General features: G+C 39.0%; 1 protein-coding gene and 2 long non-coding RNA genes across 10 annotated transcripts in view; 2 read left to right on the top strand and 1 right to left on the bottom strand.

Annotated features, from left to right (window-relative positions):
• The window catches only part of LOC146406890 (uncharacterized), a 994,549-nt gene that overhangs the window by 99,079 nt on the left and 870,056 nt on the right, over positions 1-25,414 (top strand). The gene's annotated exons all lie outside the window — the stretch shown is intronic.
• GEMIN2 (gem nuclear organelle associated protein 2) lies at positions 1,052-25,306 on the bottom strand. Of its 8 annotated transcripts, none has more exons than XR_014817835.1 (10): positions 25,127-25,306; positions 24,673-24,757; positions 22,521-22,610; positions 22,184-22,243; positions 17,958-18,074; positions 15,634-15,678; positions 13,700-13,768; positions 11,637-11,747; positions 6,825-8,377; positions 1,052-2,856 (listed from the first exon to the last, which is right to left on the bottom strand). XR_014817835.1 is itself a non-coding variant. In XM_003121777.6 (10 exons), exons 1-10 carry the CDS (start codon positions 25,294-25,296, stop codon positions 1,511-1,513), a joined length of 846 nt encoding a protein of 281 aa, XP_003121825.1. In that variant the 5' UTR covers positions 25,297-25,306; the 3' UTR covers positions 1,052-1,510. The 8 variants fall into 8 exon arrangements, 5 of the variants coding, with proteins under 5 accessions (XP_003121825.1, XP_005659960.1, XP_005659961.1 ...); XR_014817836.1 differs by having other exon boundaries at positions 1,052-3,444; positions 8,232-8,377; XM_003121777.6 differs by having other exon boundaries at positions 1,052-1,550; positions 8,319-8,377.
• Positions 5,862-14,325, top strand: LOC146406893 (uncharacterized). The gene is made up of 2 exons (XR_014817970.1): positions 5,862-9,046; positions 10,727-14,325. It is a non-coding gene; the product is annotated as an uncharacterized LOC146406893 (long non-coding RNA).

Below are 25,414 nucleotides of genomic sequence, written 5' to 3'. Positions count from 1 at the left end.
CTGCACTGCAGTGGCCATCCTACTGTGAGGGAAGCGAAAAGATTATCAGAGATCTTGGTATTGTGGAGTCACTGAACCAATGCCAAGAGCCATCTCCTCTAGACTTTTGCTATGTGAAAAAAATAAATCCCGGCGTTCCCGTCGTGGCGCAGTGGTTAACGAATCCGACTAGGAACCATGAGGTTGCGGGTTCGGTCCCTGCCCTTGCTCAGTGGGTTAACGATCCGGCGTTGCCGTGAGCTGTGGTGTAGGTTGCAGACTCGGCTCGGATCCCGCGTTGCTGTGGCTCTGGCGTAGGCCGGTGGCTACAGCTCCGATTCAACCCCTGGCCTGGGAACCTCCATATGCCGCGGGAGCGGCCCAAGAAATAGCAACAACAACAACAAAAGACAAAAGACAAAAAATAAATAAATAAATAAATCCCTATTTGAAAACCCATTGATATTTGGATTTTTTGTTATTTAAAGTAGGAAACATTTCTACCTGATATAGAAATAGATAAATTATAAGTGATATGAATAAAAGATGTGTCCGAAAAATTAAGACACTCTACCTTTTAGGGTATTACTGAAAACAAACTGTAATAAACACAATAAAACATTTAAAAATAACAGTTTGAGCTTAAAAGGAAAAACATCAGATCAATTTTGTTGCTGACTATGAATACACGTACCATATAATCTATATTATCTTTTTGTTTTGTTTTGTTTTGTTTTTTAGGGCCATACATGTAGCATAGGGAGGTTCCCAGCCTAGGGGTCTAATCAGAGTTGCAGCTGCCAGTCTACGCCACAGCCACAGCAACGCGTGATCTGAGCCACATCTGCGACTTATACCACAGCTCACAACAACACCGGATCCTTAAACCACTGAGCAAGGCCAGGGCTGAACCCACATCCTCATGGATCCTAGTCAGGTTCGTTAACAGCTAAGCCACAACAGGAACTCCATAATCTAGATTATCTTAATTCTAATACTTGTCTTTATCCTTTATTTAACCTTGTCTTTTGTTTGGTTAAAGAATCAAACAAAATTTTGTAACCAAAACACATTTTCAATTAACATTTTATATGTATATATGTAAATAATGAAACAGCACTCTATAAAATTTCATCATACAGTTTTTGTGCAGGATGCTTCATCAATAAATGGCATTCAATTTAGTTTTAGAAGTATGTGATTACAGAAACCTGTTTAAACTGTTCATCAAAAACTGGGTAAGGTCCTTTTTTTTTAAGGATTTTTAAAAATACTTCAATAAATTTTGTTATATTTGTAGTTTTACAAATATTATCACAACCTAACTGGGCAAGGTCTTTCAAAGATACCTCAGACATTCAAATCAATACAGTCTATCTTCTGAATATCAACTTGAGCTGCACAGGTTAAGATGAAGGCTTCACATAGTGTTGACGATGTGATGCAACCTGCACTTGAATTGGCACTGCACTTCCTCAGACTTAGGTTGTCTTCATCCCAAGTATCTTCTATCTTCAAGAGCGCAGCTACATCAAGATGGCTCATCAGCTAAGTCACGTTGATCAAAATACCTGGTGAAGACAGAATTTATACAGCAAAGAAAAACCACAAACAAAATGAAAAGACAACCTGAAGACCGTGAGAAAATATTTGCAAATGATGAGACCAATGAGGGCTTAATTTCCAAAATACACAAACAGCTCATACAATGACAAAAAAACAGACAATTCAACCAAAAAATGAGCAGAGGAGTTCCCTTGTGGTACAGTGGGTTAAGAATCCAGTGTTGTTACTGCAGTAGCTCAGGCTGCTGCTGTGGCATAGGTTCAATCCCACCTATACAGACATTTCTCCAAAGAAGATATGGAGATGGCAAAGAGGCACATAAAAAGATGCTCAACATTGCTAATTATTAGAGAAAAGCAAATCAAAACTACAATGGGATATCACATCACACCAATCAGAATGGCCATCATCGAAAAGTACAAATAAATGCTGGAGGGGATGTGGACAAAAAGGAACCCTCCTACCCTGTTGGTGACAATGTAAGTGATGTAGTCACTATGTAAAAACAGTATGGTGGTTCCTTAAAAAACTAAAAATAAGAGTTACCACATGTTCTCCCAATCCTACTACTGGGTATATACCCAGAGAAAACTCTAATTCAAAAAGATATAAGCAGTCCAATGTTCATAGCAGCACTATATACATATAATAGCCAAGACATGGAAGCAACCTAAAGGTCCATCAACAGATGAATGGATAAAGAAGATGTGGTATATATATAATGGAATATTAGTCACAAAAAAAGAATGAAATAATGCCATTTGCAGCAACATGGGTAGACCTAGAGATTATCATACTAGGTGAAGTAAGTCAGAGAATACAAACATCATATGATATCACTTCTATGTAGAATCTAGAAAAATGATACAAAGATCTTATTACAAAACACAAAGACTCAAAAACACACAGAACACAAATTACAGTTATCAAAGGGTAGAGATGAATTAGGAGTTTGGGATTAATAGACACAAAGTGTTACAGACAACTTAGATAAATAACAAGGTCATCAGGAACTATATTCAGTATCTTGTATGTAATAAACCATAATGGAAAAGAATCTGAAAAATACATGTATATATGTATAATTGAATTACTCTGCTGTATACCAGAAGCAAACACAACATTCTAGATCAACTTCAATTTAAAAAAATTTATTGTATGCTTAAAAATATTGATTGCAGCACTACTTAGAGCAAAAAGCCACGGAGCTCTGTCATGACACAGTGGAAACGAATATGACTAGGAACCATGAGGTTTCAGGTTCCATCCCTGGCCTTGCTCAGTGGGTTAAGGATCTGGCGCTGCTGTGAGCTGTGGTGTAGGTCCCAGATGTGGCTCGGATCCCGCGTTGTTGTGGCTGTGGTGTAGGCTGGCGGCTGCAGCTTCGATTTGACCCCTAGCCTGGGAACCTCCAAATGCCGTGGGTGCTGCCCTAAATAGACAAAAAACAAACAAACAAACAAAAAAACCCAAACAAACAAAAAAAGAGCAAAAAGCCACAAATAATCATCCATCAATATCCACAAATATCCATCAATAAAGGGACTGGATGAATAATCTGTGGTACATCTACACAGTGGAAGACTATGATGCTTTTATAAAAAAGGAATGAGGAAAATATCTACACTAATATTAAGTGCTTTCCAGGATTTTTTAGGTAAAAAACACAAGGTACAGAATGATATGCTTAGTAGGTTACCTTCTGTAAGCATGTGCAGGAATACAGATATATTTACATACATATATTTGCTTATATTTTTTAAAAGAAAAAATAACTGGAAGGATAAATTAAAAATTAATACAGTAAATAACAACAAAAGGGAGAAAGGCTATAGTGGATAAAGGTGGATTCTAAAATGCTTGATTTTATTTTTCTTTTTCTAAAAAAATGAGTAATTTCTAGTCACTGAAAAGGCCTAAATGGGAGTTCCCATTGTTGCTCAGTGGTTAACGAATCCAACTAGGAACCATGAGGTTGCAGGTTCGATCCCTGGCGTTGCTCAGTGGGTTAAGGACCCAGCATTGCCGTGAGCTGTGGTGTAGGTTGCAGACGCGGCTCGGATCCCGAGTTGCCGTGGCTCTGGCCTAGGCCAGCGGCTACAGCTCCTATTAGACCTTAACCTGGGAACCTCCATATGCCGCGGGTGCGCCCCTAGGAAAGGCAAAAAGACAAAAAAAAAAAAAAGGCCTAAATGCAATAACCAACCTCACAACAATTAGCTTCCCTAATATTCAAACTGTGGACTCTAGATACCATATTCTACTTTAAAAGAGGAACCAGCACTCCCAGGAGGAAAGACTGATTCCAGATCTGGAGCCACAACTGTCCAAGATACATATGAACCACCTTGGCATACTAGAAAGGAAGAAAGCTATAAAAGATAAAAGACCACTAAGGTTATATAACAAAAAGCATAAGAACTGATCTGAAGGGCGCCGACTGTCCAAAGAGAACTATTTGAGCATCAAAAAGAATTGGGAGTTTGGGGTTAGTAGATGCAAACTATTGCATTTGGAATGGATAAGCAATGAGATTTTGCTATATAGCACTGGGAACTATGTCTGATCACTTGTGACAGAACATGATGGAAGATAATGTGAAAAAAAGAATGTATAGGAGTTCCTATTGTGGCTCAGCAGTAATGAACCCAACTAGTATCCATAAGGACATAGGATCGATCCCTGGTCTTGCTCAGTGGGTTAAGGATCCAGTGCTGCTGTGAGTTGTGGTGTAGGTCACAGGTGAGGCTTGGATCTGGTTTGCTGTGGCTGTGTCAAAGGTTGGCAGCTGCAGCTCCGATTCTACCCCTAGCCTGGGAACTTCCATATGCCATAGGTGTGGCCCTAAAAAGCAAAAAATATATATATATGTGTGTGTAACTGGGTCACACTGCTATACAGCAGAAATTGACAGAACATTGTAAATCAACTATAATAAAAAATTAAAAAAGAATAATGACTGCAACATCCCTTTTCCTGAATGGGATGGTCAACTTCATCACCACTAAGAGTGGGACAACTAGGCATTATGTGCTTCCTGATATGACACAACAGCACACATGTGGTCTTGTCAAACAAACACCACTATATATATAATCAAGTTTCTAGACCTACCCACCAGTTCACAGACAACATGGAGGACAGACAAATATTAAATATCACCATGAAGTTAGTTGTCAAAATCAGAATATGGGAACTTTTACAAGTCAAAGACCCAATTCCAGGATTCCTTCCTTCCCTCTCTCCACCCCACCCTCCCTCATCCTTTCTTTCTCTCTTTCTTCCTTTCCTTTCCTTCTTTTCTTTGCCCCTTCCTTCCTTTTTTTTTGGGGGGGGGGTTAGGGCCACATTTGTGGCATACGTAAGTTCCCAGGCTGAGGGTCGAATAAGAGCTGCAGCTGCCAGCCTATACCACAGCCACAGCAACACCCTTTCTAAGCCGCATGTGTAACCTACACCACAGCTCAGAGCAATGCCAGATCCTTAAGCCACTAAGTGAGGTTCGGGATCAAACCCGCAACCTCATGGATACAGTCGGGATCGTTTTCCACTGAGCCATAACAGGAACTCCCCGAAGACCCAGTTTCTTCAACAAATAAGTGAATAAATAAATAAATAAATAAATAAATAAATAAATAAATGAATAAATAAAAAAATTTTTAAAAAAAGCCCTAATGAGTTAGATAAGCTAAAACAGGAGAAATGACACTTCTGAGATTTGTTTAAAATACATTAACAGGAGTTCCCGTTGTGGTTCAGTGGTTAATGAATCCAGCGAGGAACCATGAGGTTGGGGTTTAATCCCTGGCCTCGCTCAGGAGGTTAAGGATCCGGTGTTGCCATGAGCTGTGGTATAGGTCACAGACGCAGCTAGGATCCCGCGTTGCTATGGCTGTGGTGTGGGCCGGCAGCTACAGCTCCAATTAGACCCCTTGCCTGGGACCTCCATGTGCTGCGGGTGTGGCTCTAGAAAAGACAAAAAAAAAAAAAGGAAAACTGAAACATCCTGGTAAAGAGTTAGTAATTGTTGAACCTGGGTGATGGACTGGTATATTATACTACATATATAGTATATAGGTTTTTTTGGGGTGGAGGCTACAAACATCTGTGGCACGTGGAAGTTCCTGGGACAAGGAGGGAACCTGTGCCACGGCAATCACCCGAGCTGTTGCAGTGACAATATCAGATCCTTAACACTCTGTACCACAAGAGAACTCTGATTCCACTATATTTTTATGTTTGAAAATCTCAATACGAAGTGTAAAAAAATAATTATCATTGGTAAAATAATTGAGGTGGCTAACAGTTATTGGATCTTTTTTTTTTTTTTTTGGTCTTTTTTTTTTAGGGCCGTACCAGCAGCATATGGAGATTCCCAAGCTACAGGTCGAACTGGAGATGTAGCTGCCAGCCTATGCCAGAACCACAGCAATGCATGATCAAGCCTCATCTGTGACCTACACCACAGCTCATGGCAACGCCAGATCCTTGACCCATTGAGTGAGGCCAGGGATTGAACCTGCATCCTCATGGATGCTAGTTGGGTTCATTAACCACTGAGCCACGACAGGAACTCCTGGATCCTTTTTGAATAGGATCTCACTCATCTGACCATATATTTCTATGAATTAGCAGTTATTGCCTTAAAGCTACCAAAACAAACAAAACAACAAAAAACACAATAGACTTATAACAATATCAAATACTTATACTGAAGCTGCTACTGCAAAGAGTCAAGGCCTATGATATCTTTTTTTCAAACTTACTATAACATTCTATAAGGTTTCCCAAGTGAAGTCTCTATCCTCAGAAACTTGTATCCTAGAACTTTTATTCATTTGTACCTAAATTTCTGAGGGGAAAAAAAAATCATAACCAATAAGGATTTTTTTCTCTCATAACTGCATACTATTATTGAGGGGGAAAAATCATCAATAATCATTTATTCTCTCATAACTGCATAATATTATAAAATATCAGTCAGATGATATGTTAAATCCCTGGGTCCATTAAGCACTAGCTTACTGAACTAGTACTTAATTACTTAATATTTCTGAACCTGTGTCCTCATCTGTAAAAGGAAAAAAAACAAACAAACCCTGAGTTGTTCTAAGGATCAGAGATATAGTATATTTGTTCTTAGGGCAATCTGTATCTTCTCATTTAATCCTAATCATCAACAGAAAAGGTAGGTATTAGTTTAGTTTGTTATAAGCATAGTTAAAAGCTTAGTTCTGGAGTAACGCTGCCTGAGTTTAGATCTTAGCTCTGCCATTTACTAGTTCTATGATGGTAAGAAAGTAATTTAACCTCTCTCTGCCATGGTTTCCTTACTCATAGACTGACAATAGTACCTACTTTATTATTATTACTTTTTTTTCTTTTTTGGCCGCCGCACAGCATATGGAGTGCCCAGGCCAGGGAACGAATCTGAGCCCAAGTTGCAACCTATGCCACAGCTGAAGCAAAGCTGGATCCTTAACCCACTGTGAGGGGCCAGGGATCAAAACTGCGCCCTGCTGCTGCAGAGACACTATTCATTCTGTTGTGCCACAGCAGTACCTACCTTCTAAGGATTAAATGGTCCTATTTTGAAGCACTATGAAAAACATCTGGCACAAAGTTCCCAGTAAGTTTTAATTATCAATGTTAGCATAATTATTGTAGATCAAGAAGCTATATGCTGAACATATGTATACTCTGAAAAAGTATCTTGTTTGGGGGAGGGAAAATGAACACAGGATTATTTACCTTCCCCATATTTAAATAAATTATAAAGCTTTGATGTTACTGGTATTAGAATAAAAACAGTGGCCAATGAACAAAAATATCAAGTCCAGAAAGAGACCTAAAATTAAATGTGTATGTATACATACACACACACACATATATACATTCACACATAAGAATTTAGAATATGAAAAGAGGAGTTCCTGTTGTGGCGCAGAGGAAACAAGTCCGACTAGGAACCATGAGGTTGCGGGTTCAATCCCTGGCCTCACTCAGTGGGTTAAGGATCCGGTGTTGCCGTGAGCTATGGTGAAGGTCGCAGATAAGGCTTGGATCTGGTGTTGCTGGCTCTGGTGTAGGCTGGCAGCAACAGCTCTGATGAGACCTCTAGCCTGGGAATCTCCATGTGCCACAGGTGCGCCCCTAAAAAGACAAAAGACAAAAAAAAAGTAAGAAAAATAAAAAATAAAAAAAAGAGTACAAAAACATTTTCAAACTCCATATGAAATTTTAATGTAAGAAATGAAATCAAACATATACTAAATAAATTTATGCCCCAAATGAAAATGAACAAAGGACACAAGAAATTTTAAAAATTGCAATAAAATGAAACATACCCTTACTGGTAATCAAACCTAAGCAAATAAAAATAATTTATATCTTTTTATAACTAGAATGGAAACATTTACATCAACTGAAAATGGCCAGTGTTGAATGGGAGATGTGCACTCTCACTGATACTTCAGTGGGAACAGAGTGGTATGATCTTTCTGGAAGTCAAACAAGCAATAAATACCTGTTTCAGAAGTACATGCAAACCCATTAACTTATTTCAAGGAATTTACCCTTAGGAAATAATAGCAGTCTATGTATAAGAATCTTCAATGTGACATTATTTGTAGAGAAAAACTAGAAACAAAGAGAATTGTGATATATACAATATTAGTTGCTTACACCTCAACTTCCTCACTGTAAAATGGAAATAATACTCTCTACTACCATTAATAATGCTGTTACAAAGCAAGAAGCTAAGGATTACTTACCTGCTAACCAAGCAGATTAATAAATTCAAAGCAGGAACCCTCTCATCATCTTTGCTGTCCTTAAAAAAAAAAAAAAAAAAGGAAAAGAAAAAAAAAACCTTTAAAATGTAGTCTGTTGGAGTTCCCGTCGTGGCGAAGTGGTTAATTAATCTGATTAGGAACCATGAGGTTGTGCGTTGGATCCCTGGCCTTGCTCAGTGGGTTAAGGATCTGGCGTTGCCATGAGCTGTGGTGTAGGTTGCAGATGCGGCTTGGATCCCGTGTTGCTATAGCTCCCATTCGAACCCTAGCCTGGGAACTTCCATATGCCGAGGGAGTGGCCCTAGAAAAGGCAAAAAGACAAAAAATAAAATAAAATAAAATAAAATAAAATAAAATGTAATCTGTTATCTTTTAACATTTTTGAACATTTCACTAGATGACGGTAATTAGATGGAAATAGAAAATAATCAAAGAAAAAAGAAAAACTGTTGAGTTGATGATCCCTTGAGAAAATCTAAGATCTTTTTGTTTTTAATGGCCACACCCATGGCATAAGGAAGTTCCCAGGAAAGGGACTGAATCCAAGCAGCAGCTGTGGCAATGCCGGGTCCTTTAACCCTGGGGCTCAAACCTGGGGATAAAACTCGAATCTCTGTAGCAACGAGAGCTGCTGCAGTAAGATTCTTTTTTTTTTTTTTTCTTTTCTAGGGCTGCACCTGTGGCATATGGAGGTTCCGAGGCTAGGGGTCCAATTGGAGCTGTAACCGCTGGCCTACACCACAGTTCCGGCAATGCAGGATCCAAGCCTCGTCTTCGACCACAGCTCACGGAAATGCCGGATCCTTAACCCATTAAGTGAGGCCGGTGATCAAACCCACAACTTCATGGTTCGTAGTCAGATTCATTAACCACTGAGCCACGAAGGGAACTCCCTGCAGTAAGATTCTTAACCCACTGCACCACAGCAGGAACTCTAAGATCACTTTTTATTTTAATTTTAATTTTATTTTTGTCTTTTTAGGGCTGCACCAGCAGCATATATGGAGGTTCCCAGGCTAGGGGTCGAACCTGCATCCTCATGTATACCAGTTGGGTTCAGCAACCACTGAGCCATGACAGGAACTTCCATAAGACCATTTTTTAAAAAAGAAAAGTCCTGAGGAGTTCCCGCTGTAGTGCAACAGAAATGAATCCAATTAATAACCATGAGGTTGCAGGTTCAATCCCTGGCCTTGTTCAGTGGGTTAAGGATCTGGCATTGCCATGAGCTGTGGTGTAGGTCGCAGACATGGCTCAGATCTTGCATTGCTATGGGGCTGTGGTACAGGCTGGCAGCTGTAGCTCCAATTCGACCTCTAGCCTGGGAACCTTCATATATTGTGGGTGCAGCCCTAATAAGAAAAAAAAAAAAAAAAAAAAAAAAAAGGCCTGAACAGGTTCTGAGAAGAAATAACAGCTGAGGGCTCTCAGGAGGCTAACTTGGGAGAGATATTTTTCTTGGTTCCAAGTACAGGAACTAAAAAAGCCTATGTCCTAACTGTACACTAATGGAAAAAATTATATAAAAATATTTTAAAGAAAATATTCCAGATTATGGTTCTCAATTATGATGGAAGTAGTTCCTGAATTGTATACTTCGTATATCACTGAATCGTTCCCTTCAAATATCTGTTAAAATGAAAGACCTAAGACATATGGAAAGTAGTCTTACAGAGTATGATAATTTATTTTTATTCATTTCAAGGAATAGTCACAATAAATAAGTAATGTTATAACAGATGTGCCATACATTAATTCAAACTTGGGACACACTTCAGTGATGTCAGGCCATCCAACCCTTTTTTTTCTTCCTGCTTTTTTTAAGGCCACACATGCAGCATATGGAAGTTTTCAGGCTAGGGGTCATATCAGAGCTGCAGCTGCTGGCCTATGCCACAGCAACTCGGGATCTGAACTGCATCTGTGACCTACACCACAGGTGACAGCAATGCCAGATCCTTAACCCACTAAGCAAAGCCAAGGATCAAACCTGTGTTCTCATGGATACTAGCTGGGTTTGTTACCACTGAGCCACAACAGGAACTCCAGGGCATTTGATTCTTTTATGTGCAAAGTACTATAGGTTACAAATTGAATAAAACATATTTCCTGGAGTTTCCCTCGTGGCTCAGCAGAAACAAATCTGGCTAGGAACCATGAGGTTTCGGGTTCAATCCCTGGCCTCGCTCAGTGGGTTAAGGATCGGTATTGCCGTGAGCTGTTGTGTAGGTCGCATACTTGGGCTCAGATCCTGTGTTGCTATGGCTGTGGCGTAGGCTGGAGGCTACAGCTCCAATTAGACCCCTAGCCTGGGAACCTCCATATGCCGCAAGAGCGGCCCAAGAAATGGCAAAAAAAAAAGATACACAGCATACTTTGAGGATCAGGGCAAGTATTATGAAAAGATTGTGAAAAGTAAATGGTATTTAGACACAGATTAGAAGAGAGTGAAAAGTCCCTTCTGCAGAGGGAATAAAGTCCAGGAACATAGCATAGGGAATATTTAGTGAGTAACAAATACATTTTGCTTAGAGTATAGGCCATATAAGTTAGTTTGTATCATATCATGGATGTCTAATGAAGATATTTTGGAGTAGTCAATGGAGAACAAGTACACATTTTGTGGAAGGGAAGGGAGGAATGAGAAAAAAATCAGAAGTGGGCTTAGTTTGACATTGAATTAATTTATATTGTAATGCTGCAAGCATGAGTTAGGGGAAGGGTCTGACGAGAAATTCAAAATAACCATCGGGCTAGAGACTCTTAGTCGACCACTCTAGCTTCATGACTCTCCTTACTATTTAGCAAATGAAGCTCATTTTCAGCTGAGCACACTGTCACCCAATTAAAAGTACACATTACCCACAACCCTATGGCCATGTGACTAAATTCTGGCCAATGAGCTGTTTTGGCCAGATGTGCTTGTGGAACCTCTGGGAAGGCTCTTTAGAGGGAGGACCTTCTTGTCTTCTTTCCAACATCCCTATAATAAAATACAATGGCTGAAGTTTCTGCAGCCACCTTGGATTATGAGGTGAGTTTGAGGATGGAACCACATGTGGCAGAACTCAAAGGCCTGGGTTATTGCCATCTCAGATCTAATCTACCTATCTTCAGATTTCATTTGTCTGAGAAAAACAGTTCATTTTATTTAAGCTACTGTTATTCTAGACTCTTACATTATGTGACTAAATCTAATTCTATAAAATATTCCATGCTTTCCTATTTCATTGAAATTGTTCATCATCACATAAATTGATGAGTGCTTTTGATTTGAAATAGCAAGTATGAACTTACCACTAAAAGCCTCACTTCAGAGCACCTTCTTGCAAGCTGACGAATCAGTGAATGAGCCTCTGGTAATAAAGGCTTTTCAAGACAAGCCAATAAAGCATAAAGCCATCTTCCCTATATGGAATTAAAAAAATAATAAGTAGACAAACTGCAACATATATCACTAAATTGTACCCTAGAAAGGTCATATCAAATGATATTTCCACCAGCAGTATATATGACTGAGTTTATTCTGAACACGTTACTTTGGGAAATCCTGAAGAATATTAGAACAAAATTTATTTACTTTTTCTTTTTTTTTCTTTTTCCCACGCTAGGTGTTGAATGGGACCTGTACCTGTCAGTTTACACCACAGCCATAGCAATGCTGGATTTGAGCTGCATCTGCACCTACCCCACAGCTCACTTAACCCACTGAGATCACACCCGCATCCTCACAGAGACTATGTCAAGTTCTTAACCCACTGAGCCACAATGGGAACTTAAAAACAGTGATTTTAAACATGGATTTTTTTCCCCTTAAAAATTACATGTTCTTGGGAGTTCCCATCGTGGCACAGTGGTTAACGAATCTGACTAGGAACCATGAGGTTGCGGGTTTGATCCCTGCCCTTGCTCAGTGGGTTAATGAACCGGCGTGGTGTAGGATCTGTGGTGTAGGCCACAGACGCGGCTCGGATCTGGCATTGCTGTGGCTCTGGCATAGGCCCTCGGCTATAGCTCCGATTAGACCCCTAGCCTGGAAACCTCCCATATGCTGCAGGAGCGGCCCAAGAAGTGGCAAAAAAAGACCAAAAAAAAAAAAAAAATTACAGTAGAGATTTAAAAGAATGAAAATATAGGAGTTCCCACTGTGGCACAACGGGATTGGCAGTGTCTCTGCAATGCCAGGATGTAGGTTTTTGCTCTGGGCTGGCAGAGTGGATTATAGGATGCAGCATAAGTCACAATTGTGGCTCTGATCTGATCCCTGGCCTGGGAACTCCATGTGCCACAGGGCAGCCAAAAGAGAAAAAAAAAAAAAATACAAGAATGAAAAATTTAAAAAATCAGAGTGAAAATATAGTGATAAAAGTGTAACCATTATACGTTATGTAAGAGACTTAGCTAAGAAACTGCCTGAATGACAGGCTGAGAAACATATACACTATAGTGTAATGTTGCTTTTCCTATCTCTCCCAGAATACTATAACCTAACCTTCTAGAGGGCAAAGATTATATCACATGTTTTGACAGGGAGCTTTGGAGGCTCAGATATACTCCTGCAGATACCCTCAATTTTGAAAAAAATCTGTTTCTAAAAATTAAGTCTAACTTCAAAGGATGATAAAATTCCCTATTAAGGGATTAAGTAGGTAATTCACCTATAAAATGTCTACCAAATTTGCCCAGTTTTGAAGGTGAAAGATAAGCTGAGTATAAAGCAACAAAATAGAGGGCAGTTGTTATTAAAGAGTCTAGCCAGACTGCCACTCCATGAGTTTCAGTTCTAGCAGTTATAATCTGTGTGACTTGAAGAAAGTTCCTGAAGCTATATGAGCTTGTTTCCTTATCTCTAAAATGGAAATAATGGCTCATAGGTTATTAAAGGATTCCAGGAGTTATTATATGTAAAATCTGTAGAACAATGCCTGGTACATATGTTTACTATTATTGTTAGTATTTGTTATTCTTTTGTGGACTAGATTTCAAAGCCATGTTAGAAAATGCATCTCAAACTTCTTTAAGCCAGTGCTATTTGAAATGGGGTCTCAGACTGGTTGTCAGTCTATTGCTTACTGATCTGTGACAAGATAAGCAGCTCCTCCCAGGATATAAATCAACTATTTAGTTGACTTTTTTTCCCCTCAATGTAAGATTTTCTTAGTGAAGGAAGCAGTATGCTGATTTGCATTCTAGTATAAGTTCCTTATTTCACTGCAAATAACCATGATTTGCATTATTCATAGAGTTGTACATATATGTATAGTATAAACATATATATAAATAATGTCAAGTCATATCATATATAAGGTAAGTATATGTAATTTGGTCTGTACTATGAAAAGTAAAAGATGCGGTAATACCAATTCTGGAGTAAAGTCTCTTTCTCCAAACCAATTACTCAGATACTCCAAGACACTAGTTACTGTTGCCTAAAAAGAGGGGAAGGAGATGGAAGAATAGCATTAATATAAAACACTAAGTTCAACCTGAGTTTCATTAAGTTTAGTTAGAAAACAACTCATATTTAAAATGACCTCATTCTTTAGACTTCCAGAGAAAAGTGCAACTTTATTTAGTAATTTGATTAGATGGGTTTTTAAAAAAATATTCTTATATAATTTCAAGTATCAATACCTTGGTTTAAAACCGAAGATTTAGTTTATAACTACTAATTTGGTTCAGAACTACTTAAAAAAAATTTCAGGAGTTCCCGTCGTGGCGCAGTGGTTAACGAATCCGACTAGGAACCATGAGGTTGCGGGTTCGGTCCCTGCCCTTGCTCAGTGGGTTAACGATCCGGCGTTGCCGTGAGCTGTGGTGTAGGTTGCAGATGCGGCTCGGATCCCGCGTTGCTGTGGCTCTGGCGTAGGCCAGTGGCTACAGCTCCGATTCAACCCCTAGCGTGGGAACCTCCATATGCCGCTGGAGCGGCCCAAGAAATAGCAACAACAACAAAAAAGACAAAAAAAAAAAAAAAAAAAAAATTCACACACTATGAAAAAAAAAATCTTTGCAAAAATACTTTCAGCTTGTTTTCATCAAATCAAATATAAAGAGAAAGATCAGCTTTAAAGCTATATAGAGGGAATTCACTAAACTACTGAAAATATTCTCTGGCTTATTCAAACATAGATGGACACTTACAAACATCACTCTCATCAAATTTAGTATACCTACTACAGTATCTTTTTTTGGGGGGGGGCTTTTTAGGGCTGCAACTATAGCACATAGAAGTTCCCAGGTTAGGGGTCAAATCAGAGATACAGCTGCCAGCCACAGCAATGAGGGATCTGAGCAGCTTCTGCGATCTATACCATAGCTCATGGCAGTGCTGGATCCCTGACCCACAGAGCAAGGCCAGGGATTGAACCCACAACCTCATGGATACCAGTTGGATTTGTTTCCGCTGCACCACAACAGGAACTTCCCTATAGTATCTTAATCTTAATGTAAGTGATATGTGAGTAAAACTGTCAGCCAGTTTTTGATTTACAACAGAGTATGATGCTTTTTTTTTTTTGGGTCACCCCAGGGCATATGGAGTTCCTGGGACAGGAATCAGATCCAAGCTACAGTTGCAACCCTCACTGCAGCTGTGGCAACTCGGGGTCCTTTAACCCACTGTGCTGGGCCAGGGATCAAACCTGTGTCCTGACGCTACACAGACACCCTGGATCCTGCTGTGCCACAGCAGGAACTCCAGATTTACAACAGAGTATGACTCTTAAAAAAAATTTATCTACATTGGTACTCTATGCTATGTGAATGCAAAACAATCAAAAGTTTTTATTTGCTCTTTAAATAGGTAACAGTTCCTGAAAGACTGAAGGACTGAAGTCCATTATTTCTCCCCTTTTGATCCAAGAAATTCAAATTTCATTCTTAGTGAAATGCGTAGGTCATCCAGAACTAGAAACACCTTTTTGATCTCAGTATTTATTTCAAACCCCAGAATCTAAGACTTATAACTAAAATGTATATATGTGAATAGTTTAGCACCATGATCAAGAGCATGAGTTCTAACATCAGATCAACCTGGGGCTGAGTCCCAATGTCACCATTAAAATTCACTGAAAAACCACCAAGTGACTTTAATTCTGTTTCCTCAGCTACAAAAAAATAGGTATTAATAATAATCCCCCATAAAGGGTTGTAGTGAGGATTAAATAAGAACTGTTACAAAGTCTAGAACTGGGTCTTACATACTGTAAATATTCAGCAAATTATTTAAATATTTTAACACACATTGCAAACAAAAGAACACTTAACATTCTTATTATCAGACAGACTTTACCTGATTCATTCTGCTAACAATGCTAAGCAAGGGAGGAAAACCAATCTGAAAGAAAAATTAAATTGAAATTTACTAAATAGTATTACAAGGAGGGGGCTTCATTTTTTTTTTTTTTTTTCCAAACTGGTGAATTTCTCAACACACTGTTATTAAAGAACAAAGACTAGATAAAAGAAAAATTTCTCCACTGTCCATTACAATAAAATATTCCATGAGCTATTATGTTGGTAATGCCCAAGAAAATAATGTCTTAACATTTGAACACGTAAATTAAAACCAAAGAACGATTTTAGTAATTAAGATGTTAAAACGTGAAACTGAAAAAAATGATACTATGACATTAATATGTTGTATACACTTTTTCAAAATCTTCAGCTAAAGTTATTATTTTCAGGAATTAAAGGCACTTGAATGAGTTTTTTCAAACCTAGTCTGCTTCAATTTAAGAAAGTGCTTTGGAATTTAATGCGGGAAGCCTGGATTATGAAAACAGTCCTGACTTGGTGCGAAACTTGAGGACATGCATTAAACTTTTATGTTCTTAAATTGTTCTTTCACATGATATGCTTTACTTGTATGTATTTTGGGTTTTGTTTTGTTTTCTTTTCTTTTTAGGGGTGCACCCGTGGCATATGGAAGCCTTCTAGGCTAGGGGTTGAATCGAAGATATAGCTGCCGGCCTACACCACAGCCACAGCAACGCGGGATCTGAACCATGTCTGCAACTTACACCACAGGTCGTGGCAACGCCGGACCATGGACCCACTGAGCAAGGCCAGAAACCGAACCTGCATCCTCATGGGTACTAGTCAGATTTGTTTCCAATGCTCCAAATGGGAACTCCCTCACCTGTATGTATTTGGTAATAACGAACTATATATATTTTAATTCTGTGTCAAATTAAAATATATTATGGATATTATCCCAAAGAACATAAGTTGTCTAAGAAACAGTGTCAAATTAGCTCCCTTAGAGATTTGAATCTGTCTACACTCCCACTACCATGTGTAAGAGTGCCTGTCTTCCTAGCCTTTGTTGACTCAGTGTATCAAATTTTCTTTACCAATATGTCATACCAGCTCAGTGCAATTATAAGTTAAATTTCTATCATAAGTGAGTCTGGGCATCTTCTCATGTAAGAACAATCTGTATTTCCTTCTTGTGAGATGTCCTTTATATTCTTTGCCTTTTTTTTTTTTTTTTTAATTTGGGTTCTTGGTGTTTTTCAGTGATTTTTGGAGCTTTACATTTTGGGGCTAAACTAATTTTACTTTATTTATTTATTTATTTTTTTAAAACTAATTTTAATAGGAAAAACACAATGTGGCACCACACAGAAAATGATAAATATCTATTCAACAGAACAACATAGTTTCAGGAGTTACTAGTAATGCAGATGAATACAGTGAGTTTCCTTGGAACATCTGCACACTTGAAGGCAAGCGAATGCTGAAGGCAAGCGAATGCTAAAGGACAAGAAGCAGATAGCTACATAATTTATGATTAAAATAAAAGTCACGTGAAATTGGAGTTCCCATTGTGGTGAAGTGGAAAAGAATCCAACTAGGAACCATGAGATTGTGGGTTTGATCCCTGGCCTCGCTCAGTGGGTTGAGGATCCAGCGTTACCATGAGCTGTGGTGTGGGTGGAAGACGTGGCTTGGATCCTGCATTGCTGTGGCTGTGGTGTAGGCCAGCAGCAGTAGCTCTGATTAGACCCATAGCCTGGGAACCTCCGTATGCCACGGGTGCAGCCCTAAAAAAAGCAAAAAAAATAAAATAAAGTCACGTGAAATTAAAATATACCCTCAACATTTAATCTCCAGAATATGAATTTATGAATAAACATTTTAAAGCACCTAACTTTGTTTCCTTGACTACTTATAACTCATTGTTTGACTCATGCCTAATGGTTTTTTAAAAAAAGAATCCTATCTGACAAAATTATTAAAAAGCTAAACCATAAGAGATATGAAGCTAACCTAAAAAGAGCCACAGTACATTGTTTTATAAATGAGGCTATCAATTTTTAAGTCAAAGAGCCAATGAACTAAGTTAGGGATTGGCAAGTAATTTCCGTAAAGAGCCAGACAGCAAATATTTTAGGTTTTGTAGACCATATACTGTCTAAGTCACATTATTATTAATTTTTTTTAACAACCCTTTAAAAATGTAAAAACTATAAAGTTTTTATGTTTAGCTCATGAGCTGGACAAGAACAGGTTGCAGATTGGATTTGGCCTAGACTGCAGTTTGCTGAGTCTTTACATGAAATCATGCACTGAAATTATAATTTTTCTTTGTGTAGCCACATTATCACCTACTTGTACATAATCAATTCCAGGACTTTCACTTGCAGCTGGTCCAACAGTAACTCCTTCAGCACATAACCTTTCACCGAGACAAAATTTTTTCCAGCCTTCTTCATCTTCAGATTTTGGCTAAAACAAAGAAAAAAGAAGAAGAATTTAGTTATTCCTATATAATTTTTAAAGAAAATACTCAACAGTGAAAAAAATAAGTGAGAATTCCTCTGTATCCCCACCACCTCAACACAAAGATATACTGCCTGTTACGAAAGAGTGAACTGTGTAGTCCTAAAAATCACGTGCTGCAGTCCTAACCCGCAGTACCTCAGAATGTGATTATTTGAAGTCTGGGCCTTTATAGCAGCAATTAAGTTAAAATGAGGTAGTTAGGGCAGGTCCTAATCCAAAATGACCTGCATCCATAAGAAGAGGAAATGTGGACAGAGAGCTATTACACATGTGTGTGCACACAGGAGACTATGTGAGGACAAAGCAAGAAGATGACCATCTGAAACCAAAGAGAGAGGCCTGAAGAGAAATGTACCGACACCCTGATCTCAGACTTTGATGGTCACACCAGCATTTAGTTTGGATTGTACTTTATTATTTACTTATTTTTTTATTTTATTTTTTTTAGGGCTGCATCTACAGCATATGGAAGTTCCCAGGCTAGGGGTCAAATCGGAGCTGAAGCTACAGGCCTACACCACAGTCACAGCAATGCAGGATATGAGCCACGAATGTGACAATGGCAGCTTGCAGCAATGTCAGATCCTTAACCCACTGAAGGAGGCCAGGGATCGAACCTGCATCCTTACGGACACTGTGTTGGGTTCTTGACCCACTGAGCCACAATGGGAACTCTATAGTTTGAATCATACTTTATGGACAGTGACAAACAAGAGTGTGTTCAAAAGAGGGTGATAAAGATAGGAGCTGATATGGGACACTAAGAATGCTTACAAGAATAAAGGATGAGAATCCCAGGGAAGGAGACATGATTACATATTCCACATACTTAAAGGGCTGTCCAATCAAATAAGAAATATTTATTCTACATTGTCAGACTGAAAAAAAGCAGGACCAATTAGGAGCTCTCTTGTGGCACAGTGGGTTAAGGATCCAGTGTTGTCTCTGCAGCAGTGCTGGTCACTGCTGTGGCATGAGTTCCTGGCTTAGGAACTTTTACATTCAGCCAGTGCAGCCAAAAGAGGGAGGGAGATCTGGCTTGGGTTGCTGCTGTGGCTAGGGATTCGATCCCTGGCCCAGGAACTTGCCATGAGTGGGGCTAACAGAAGAGGGGGAAAAAAAGCAGGACCATTTAGCTCAAGAATGCTCCCTTAACAGAACAATTTCTAAAACTTCTTTAAAAAGTATTTATTTTAGTTGATTTATAATACTGTGTTAGTTTCAAATATACAGCAAAGTGATTTTTGATCAGAACAATTTTTGCTGAGACACATCACCTTGCAAATTACTTTACATATATGTGCAGTTTTTCCCCCTGAGGATATATAGCTTTCATTAGATTCTCAGGATGAATATGAGATACCCAAAAGGTTAAAACCTATTGTCCTGGAACCACGTATCTATCTTTTCCCATTACTCCATTAGGTCAGAGATCATTTCTGCTTCAGGTAGCACTGAAAATCCTGTATATTACATGTAATGAGTATCACAGAGTTCCCATTGTGGCTCAACTATAACAAGCCCTACTAGTACCCAGGAGGATGCAGGTTTGATCCCCGGCCTTGCTCAGTGGGTTAAGAATCCAGCGCTGCCATGGGGTGCAGTGTGGGTTGCAGAAGCGGCTCAGAGCCCATGTTGCTGTGACTGTGGTGTAGGCCAGTGGCTACAGCTCTGATTCGACCCCTAGCCTGGGAACCTCCATATGCTGGGGGTGCAACCCTAAAAAGCAAAGAAAAAAAACGTAGTGGGTACTTACTAAATGATTAGATAAATCAATCAGTAAATTGTTATATTTATATAGCTGCCATCAGAGTGTGCTTTAACAATCCTTTCTATTATTTACATATTTCCACCTGCCTTGATGAACATATATTACTGTTATGTAATATTCCACTATTTTGATGATCTTCATTTGCTGAATCAATTATGTTCATTCATTTCCATTTTGACAAAATTATATCATCGTAATGTTACTGATGCAGTTTTTTTCTTTTTGAATTAGTAAGTATATTCCCCCCAAAAAATAGCAAAAAAAATATATATATATATATCTACCTACCTATGGCCCTCTCCCTCTTTTTACTAAGAGGCCTCACAGCAGAGCTGAAAGGCTCCAGAGTTAGACAAAGATTGGTTAAATCTTAGGTATACCTTTTATGAGTTAAACGATCTTTGGCAAGTGATGTTAGTGCCTTTCATTTTCCCTGGAGCAGAGCTTCCAAATGGTACACAAAAGCATATAGAGAGGTCACATGGAATCCCTGAGCTTTCAACTGGTACTCTTAGGCTATGGGAGCAGCCTCTTCCATTTATCCTAATGTGTCATCAGGTAAATAATGTTAGGAAGCAGTGCCTAGAAGAAGCTTCTACAATTTGAAATCTATGAAGCACTTGAAACTGAACAAAACTGTGTGCATAGGTGCATTTATTTCCCTCTGAAGAGAAATAATTTTCATTTGATTCTCAGGAAGAATATGAGGTTAAAAGTATTGTCTTTGAGGAGTTCCTGCTGTGGCACAGTGGGTTAAGAATCCAACTGCAGGAGCTCAGTGGAAACAAATCCGACTAGCATCCATGAGGACACAGGTTCCATCCCTGTCCTTGCTCATCAGGTTAAGGATCTGGCATTGCTGTGAGCTGTGGTATAGGTTACAGATGTGGCTCAGATGCCACATTGCTGTGGCTGTGGTGTAGGCCAGGAGCTAGAGCTCCGATTTGACCCCTAGCCTGGGAACCTCCATATGCCAAAGGTGTTGCCTTAAAAAGACAAAAAAAAAAAAAAAAAAGAATCCAACTACAGTGGCTTGGGTTGCTGTGGAGGTGCAGGTTCAATCCTTGGGCACAGTGGGTTAAAGGATGCAGTGTTGCTGCAGCTGCAGCTCAGATTCAATCCCTGGCCTGAGAACTTTCAAATATCTCGAGTATGGCCATTAAAAAAAAAAGAGCTCCCACTGTGGAACAGGATTGAGCACTAGGACACAGGTTCAATCCCCGGCCTAGCAGTGGGTTAAGGATCCTGTGTTGCCACAACTGCAACTTAGGTATCGACTATAGCTTAGATCTGATCCCTGGCCCAGGAACTCCATATGCTACCAGGCAGCCAAAAAAGTATTGTCTTGGAACAATGTATCCACCTCTTTCCCAATACTCTCTTTTTTCCTTTTCTTTCTTTTTTTTTTTTTTGCTTTTGAGGGCCTCACTTGAGGTATATGTAAGTTCCCAGGGTAGGGGTCAAATCGGAGCTACAACTGCTGGCTTAGGCCACAGCCACAGCAACTCGGGATCTGAGCCATGTCTGTGACCTACACCACAGCTCATAGCAATGCCAGATCCCCAACACACTGAGCAAGGCAAGGGATCAAACCCAAAACCCACATCCTCATGGATACTAGTCAGATTCGTTTCTGCTGCGCCACAGTGAGAACTCCCCCAACACCCTCTTTTATCTACTAGTCCATAAATAACATATCTACTAAAGAGCTTAAAATTATATCTAAGCTAATAAAAGTAGGAAATACTACTTTCTATTAGGCATGGCAAGCTTTATGAAAATGTCACTCACTAGTATTGGCAACACACCTTATCAGGAAAATCCAATAAGTCTTTATTCAATCTTTTTATGAATACTGAAACTGTACTTAAGTTCGTAAAAAGCAAATATTTATAAGAACCCTTAAAAACTTGTGGAGACTGATCTAAAATCTCTCAAGACGTTGTGGATTAAAACTGTCATAAAAATAACTTGCATTACTGATTCTATCCTTTTCAGGCTAGTAAGATAATCGAATTGTTACTATTAAGAGTAGATGGGAGAGAATTAAAATAATATGGATTAAGTGAGTGAATCCTTAAGAATGGAAAGGAAATATGGACTATTTCTTTTTTGAGCGGGGTGGCATGCCCACAGCATGTGGAAGTTCCTGAGGCCAAGGATCAAATCCATGCCATGGCAGTGATAATGCCAGATCCTGAACCTGCTAAGCCACCAGGGAACTCCAATATGGACTATTTCAAATAGTTATACACTGTACAATCTAAACAGAGAAACTTACCATGGTCACGTTACTATCCAACTGTTGTGATTTCCAATGACTTCTATGTCTATTCACACTCTAAAGGAAAATAAGGTAGACAAATGATCTTCTGAGACTGGATAACTGAAAAGAAATCACCAGTGCACAAAAATCTAACAATCCTAAAATTTGGAAAATATGTTTCAGACTATATTATGGTAATGATTATAACAATAATTTGGTAATTAATTCATAAATATTTTTATATTTATACAGTAGACTACTAAATTGTATTTCTCCAAATACAGTCTAAAAATAGAAATAAATGGAAGGGAGAGAGGGGTTTAAATTGATTAAATGATGAAAGTACACTTACCTGCCGAACAGTTGAAAACTGTGCCACCTGTTGTTGTTGCCACTGAAGTGTAGGGGAATATCCTTCAGGCGCAGGTTGGCATCCTGAAAGCTAGAGATCAGTTCATAAATGTCAGAATCAATGTTAGTGTTATAACTAGAATCTCATGCTTCTGCAAAGTAAAAGCAGAATCAAGACGAAAAATGAATAATAAAGCAAATAAGACTACACAAGAAATAAATTTCTATAAATTTTTTTTCAGATGTAAAAAAGGGAATTCTCTTTACTATTTATGTCTGAGACATAAGACATTAGGAAAAGACCCCTTATATGATCACTTTAGTAAGAGCAATATGGAATGGCTTATAGTTTATATATTTATGTATATATTATATGTATTAAGAAATCCAAGAGTTCCAGTCGTGGCTCAGTGGTTAATGAACCTGACGAGCATCCATGAGCTTGTGGGTTTGATCCCTGGCCTTGCACAGTGGGTTAAGGATCCAGCATTGCCGTGAGCTGTGGTGTAGGTTGGCAACTACAGCTCTGATTGGACCCCTAGCCTCCCCCAACACCCTCTTTTATCTACTAGTCCATCAATAACATATCTACTAAAGAGCTTAAAATTATGTCTGAGCTAATAAAAGTAGGAATACTACTTTCTACTGTGGCTGTGGCAAAGGCTGGCAACTACAGCTCCGATTGGACCCCTAGCCTGGGAACCTCTATATGCTGCGGGTGCAGCCCTAAAACAGACAAAAAAAAAAAAAAAAAAAAAAAAAACAAATCATACGAGCCCTGAAGATATAATCTAGCCCTACTTTTCTATAACAGCAAAACAGTCTGAAACAAAAAGAGAGATATATTCCAAAAAAAGAATCTTGGTATGAGTAGAATGTACTCAAGTAATTTAAGACTTTTGACTTTACAAGGTCTACTTCTGTTTCCCAAAATAGCACATAGGTGATAAATGATCACATATTGCCTTGAAATAAAACTTAGTATGGTCTTTTTTTTTTTTTTTTTTTTTTTTTGTCTTTTTAGGCCTGCATCCATGGCATATGGAAGGTCCCATGTTAGGGGTCAAACTGGAGCTGTAGCTGCTGGCCTACCCCACAGGCACAGCAATGCTGAATCCAAGCCACATATGTGACATAGACCACAACTCACAGCAATGCCAGATCCTTTAACCCACTGAGCTAGGTCAGGGATTGAACCCATGACCTCCTAGTCAGGTCTGTTACCACTGAGCCACAATGGGAACTCCTAGTATGGTCATTTTTTAAAAGCCAGATATATAAGGTATCATCTTCCAGCAACTAAAAACTTCTGAAAAGGAATTACATGAAAACTATAGTGTCTGAATTAAAATCTCCTGATTATAAACATGAGATAAAGGAATTACTTAGAACATAAAAGGAAAAGGAATTATTACAATTTAAAAACAAATTGAATCCTCTCCTTCCACTGTGGGTTAAATAGCACCTCCTTAAGGAGACCTTCTGCTGCTAATCCCTGTTACTTATTGGTCATTATGTTAACTTTCTTCACAGCAAGAGTCAAAATACGCAATTAAATTGTTTGCTTTTCTTCTTTCTCAGGAGAATGTAAACTCTACAAGGGTAGGGACATATTTTTTGTTTCATCCTCTGTTGTATTTCCAGTGTCTAGCACAACAGAGTTGCTTTGTAAAAAGTGTGCTGGATAAACAAATGAAAAGGTTTACAGTGGCAAAATACCTAGAAAAGTGTAAGATATTTTGATTTCAAATTTTTAAAAAACAAAAGCCAGTCAAATTCAGAACATGCAAACTACATTAAAGTTAAATATCAGCCCAATAATAATTATGAAGAAGTGCAAAAAGATACCTTAAAAATAAAGGATAGCGTAAGTAACTTATTTAAAGCCTCCTTTAGGATTTGATCATCTTCTTAAAGTATTATGAGCAAATCTCCATGAATGCTAGGGTTACCAAAAGCCTCTATGGAAGCAGTAAATGGAATCTGTCCTTTTAGGGGACAAAGTACAAGCAAATGTCTAATTTACTAACTTACTACAGAGTAGTCAAATCTTAACTGATACTGCCTGATACTATCTGATACTATACTAAGAGCCTTGGTCTTTTAATTTGTAGTTGGGAGTGGGAAATCCCCTGACGGGTAATAAAACTCACAGAAACATTTACACTTTGCTTCCTTTTCAACTTCTTTGGGTCAATTTGAGCTACCACAACATCTGGACATTGAGCTGCTTCGATCCTACAAACAAATAATAAATGCAAGAAACGTGATTACTGTTGTTCATGCGCATTAAAACAAGCGATCCACTTCTACAGTTCATTACAAAATCAGAAAAAAAAAGTTCAGAATTGCAATTGAGGTACTAAACGATATATTTCTGAAATTATCTGGACTGAAAGCAAAGAAATTTAAGTTCACGTTATCTTCTCACGAGTAATCACGTTTAGCAAAATTAAGTTCATAGATGCAATGAAGGGATCTTGATCCGGTCCTAAACTGGAGACGGGATCAGAGACAGGGCTTTATCAAATTTGGTGGTGGGGCGAGGCACTGGGCGCTGTGCGCAGGGAGAACCACCAGCCCACCGCACAGGGTCTAATCACTCACTGGACCCGCCTCAGGTATTCCTGAGGAGTCCTCGGAGGTACGCTGGGATCGAAACCTTCTGTCAAGTCGCAGGGCTCCACTGGCAACAGCTGGGGCATCAACTCTTCCACCGCAGCCTCTGCAGGTACCCACGCCATAGTTTTCAATCCGGCCCGTCCTGCCCGGCGCATGCGCCAAGTCTAGGTCACAGCGCAGGCGCACAAGTGGGCGGGCGCCTTTGGCGCGGAGATGGGCAAGAGGCTGGGTTTAGGGGGCGAAGCTGCGCATGAGCTAACTCGCTGGTTGTCC

This window comes from Sus scrofa, chromosome 1, assembly GCF_054392235.1.
Source record: "Sus scrofa isolate SSC_HxYL_T2T_F1_AM1 chromosome 1, Sscrofa_HxYL_maternal_Yorkshire_Landrace_v2.0, whole genome shotgun sequence".
In the NCBI taxonomy this organism is placed as follows: domain Eukaryota; kingdom Metazoa; phylum Chordata; class Mammalia; order Artiodactyla; family Suidae; genus Sus; species Sus scrofa.
Note: the sequence above shows the minus strand (reverse complement) of the source record. Positions and strands in the feature narration are given on the sequence as shown.

Coding starts and splice junctions, on each gene's coding strand:
- GEMIN2 (XM_003121777.6), bottom strand. CDS start 25,296: ATGCGCCGGGCAGGACGGGCCGGATTGAAAACTATGGCGTGGGTACCT. Junction 11,748..13,699: donor GAGACTTTACTCCAGAATTG/GTATTACCGCAT, acceptor AATTCCATATAG/GGAAGATGGCTTTATGCTTT. Junction 1,551..8,318: donor TTAATCTGCTTGGTTAGCAG/GTAAGTAATCCT, acceptor TGTCTTCACCAG/GTATTTTGATCAACGTGACT.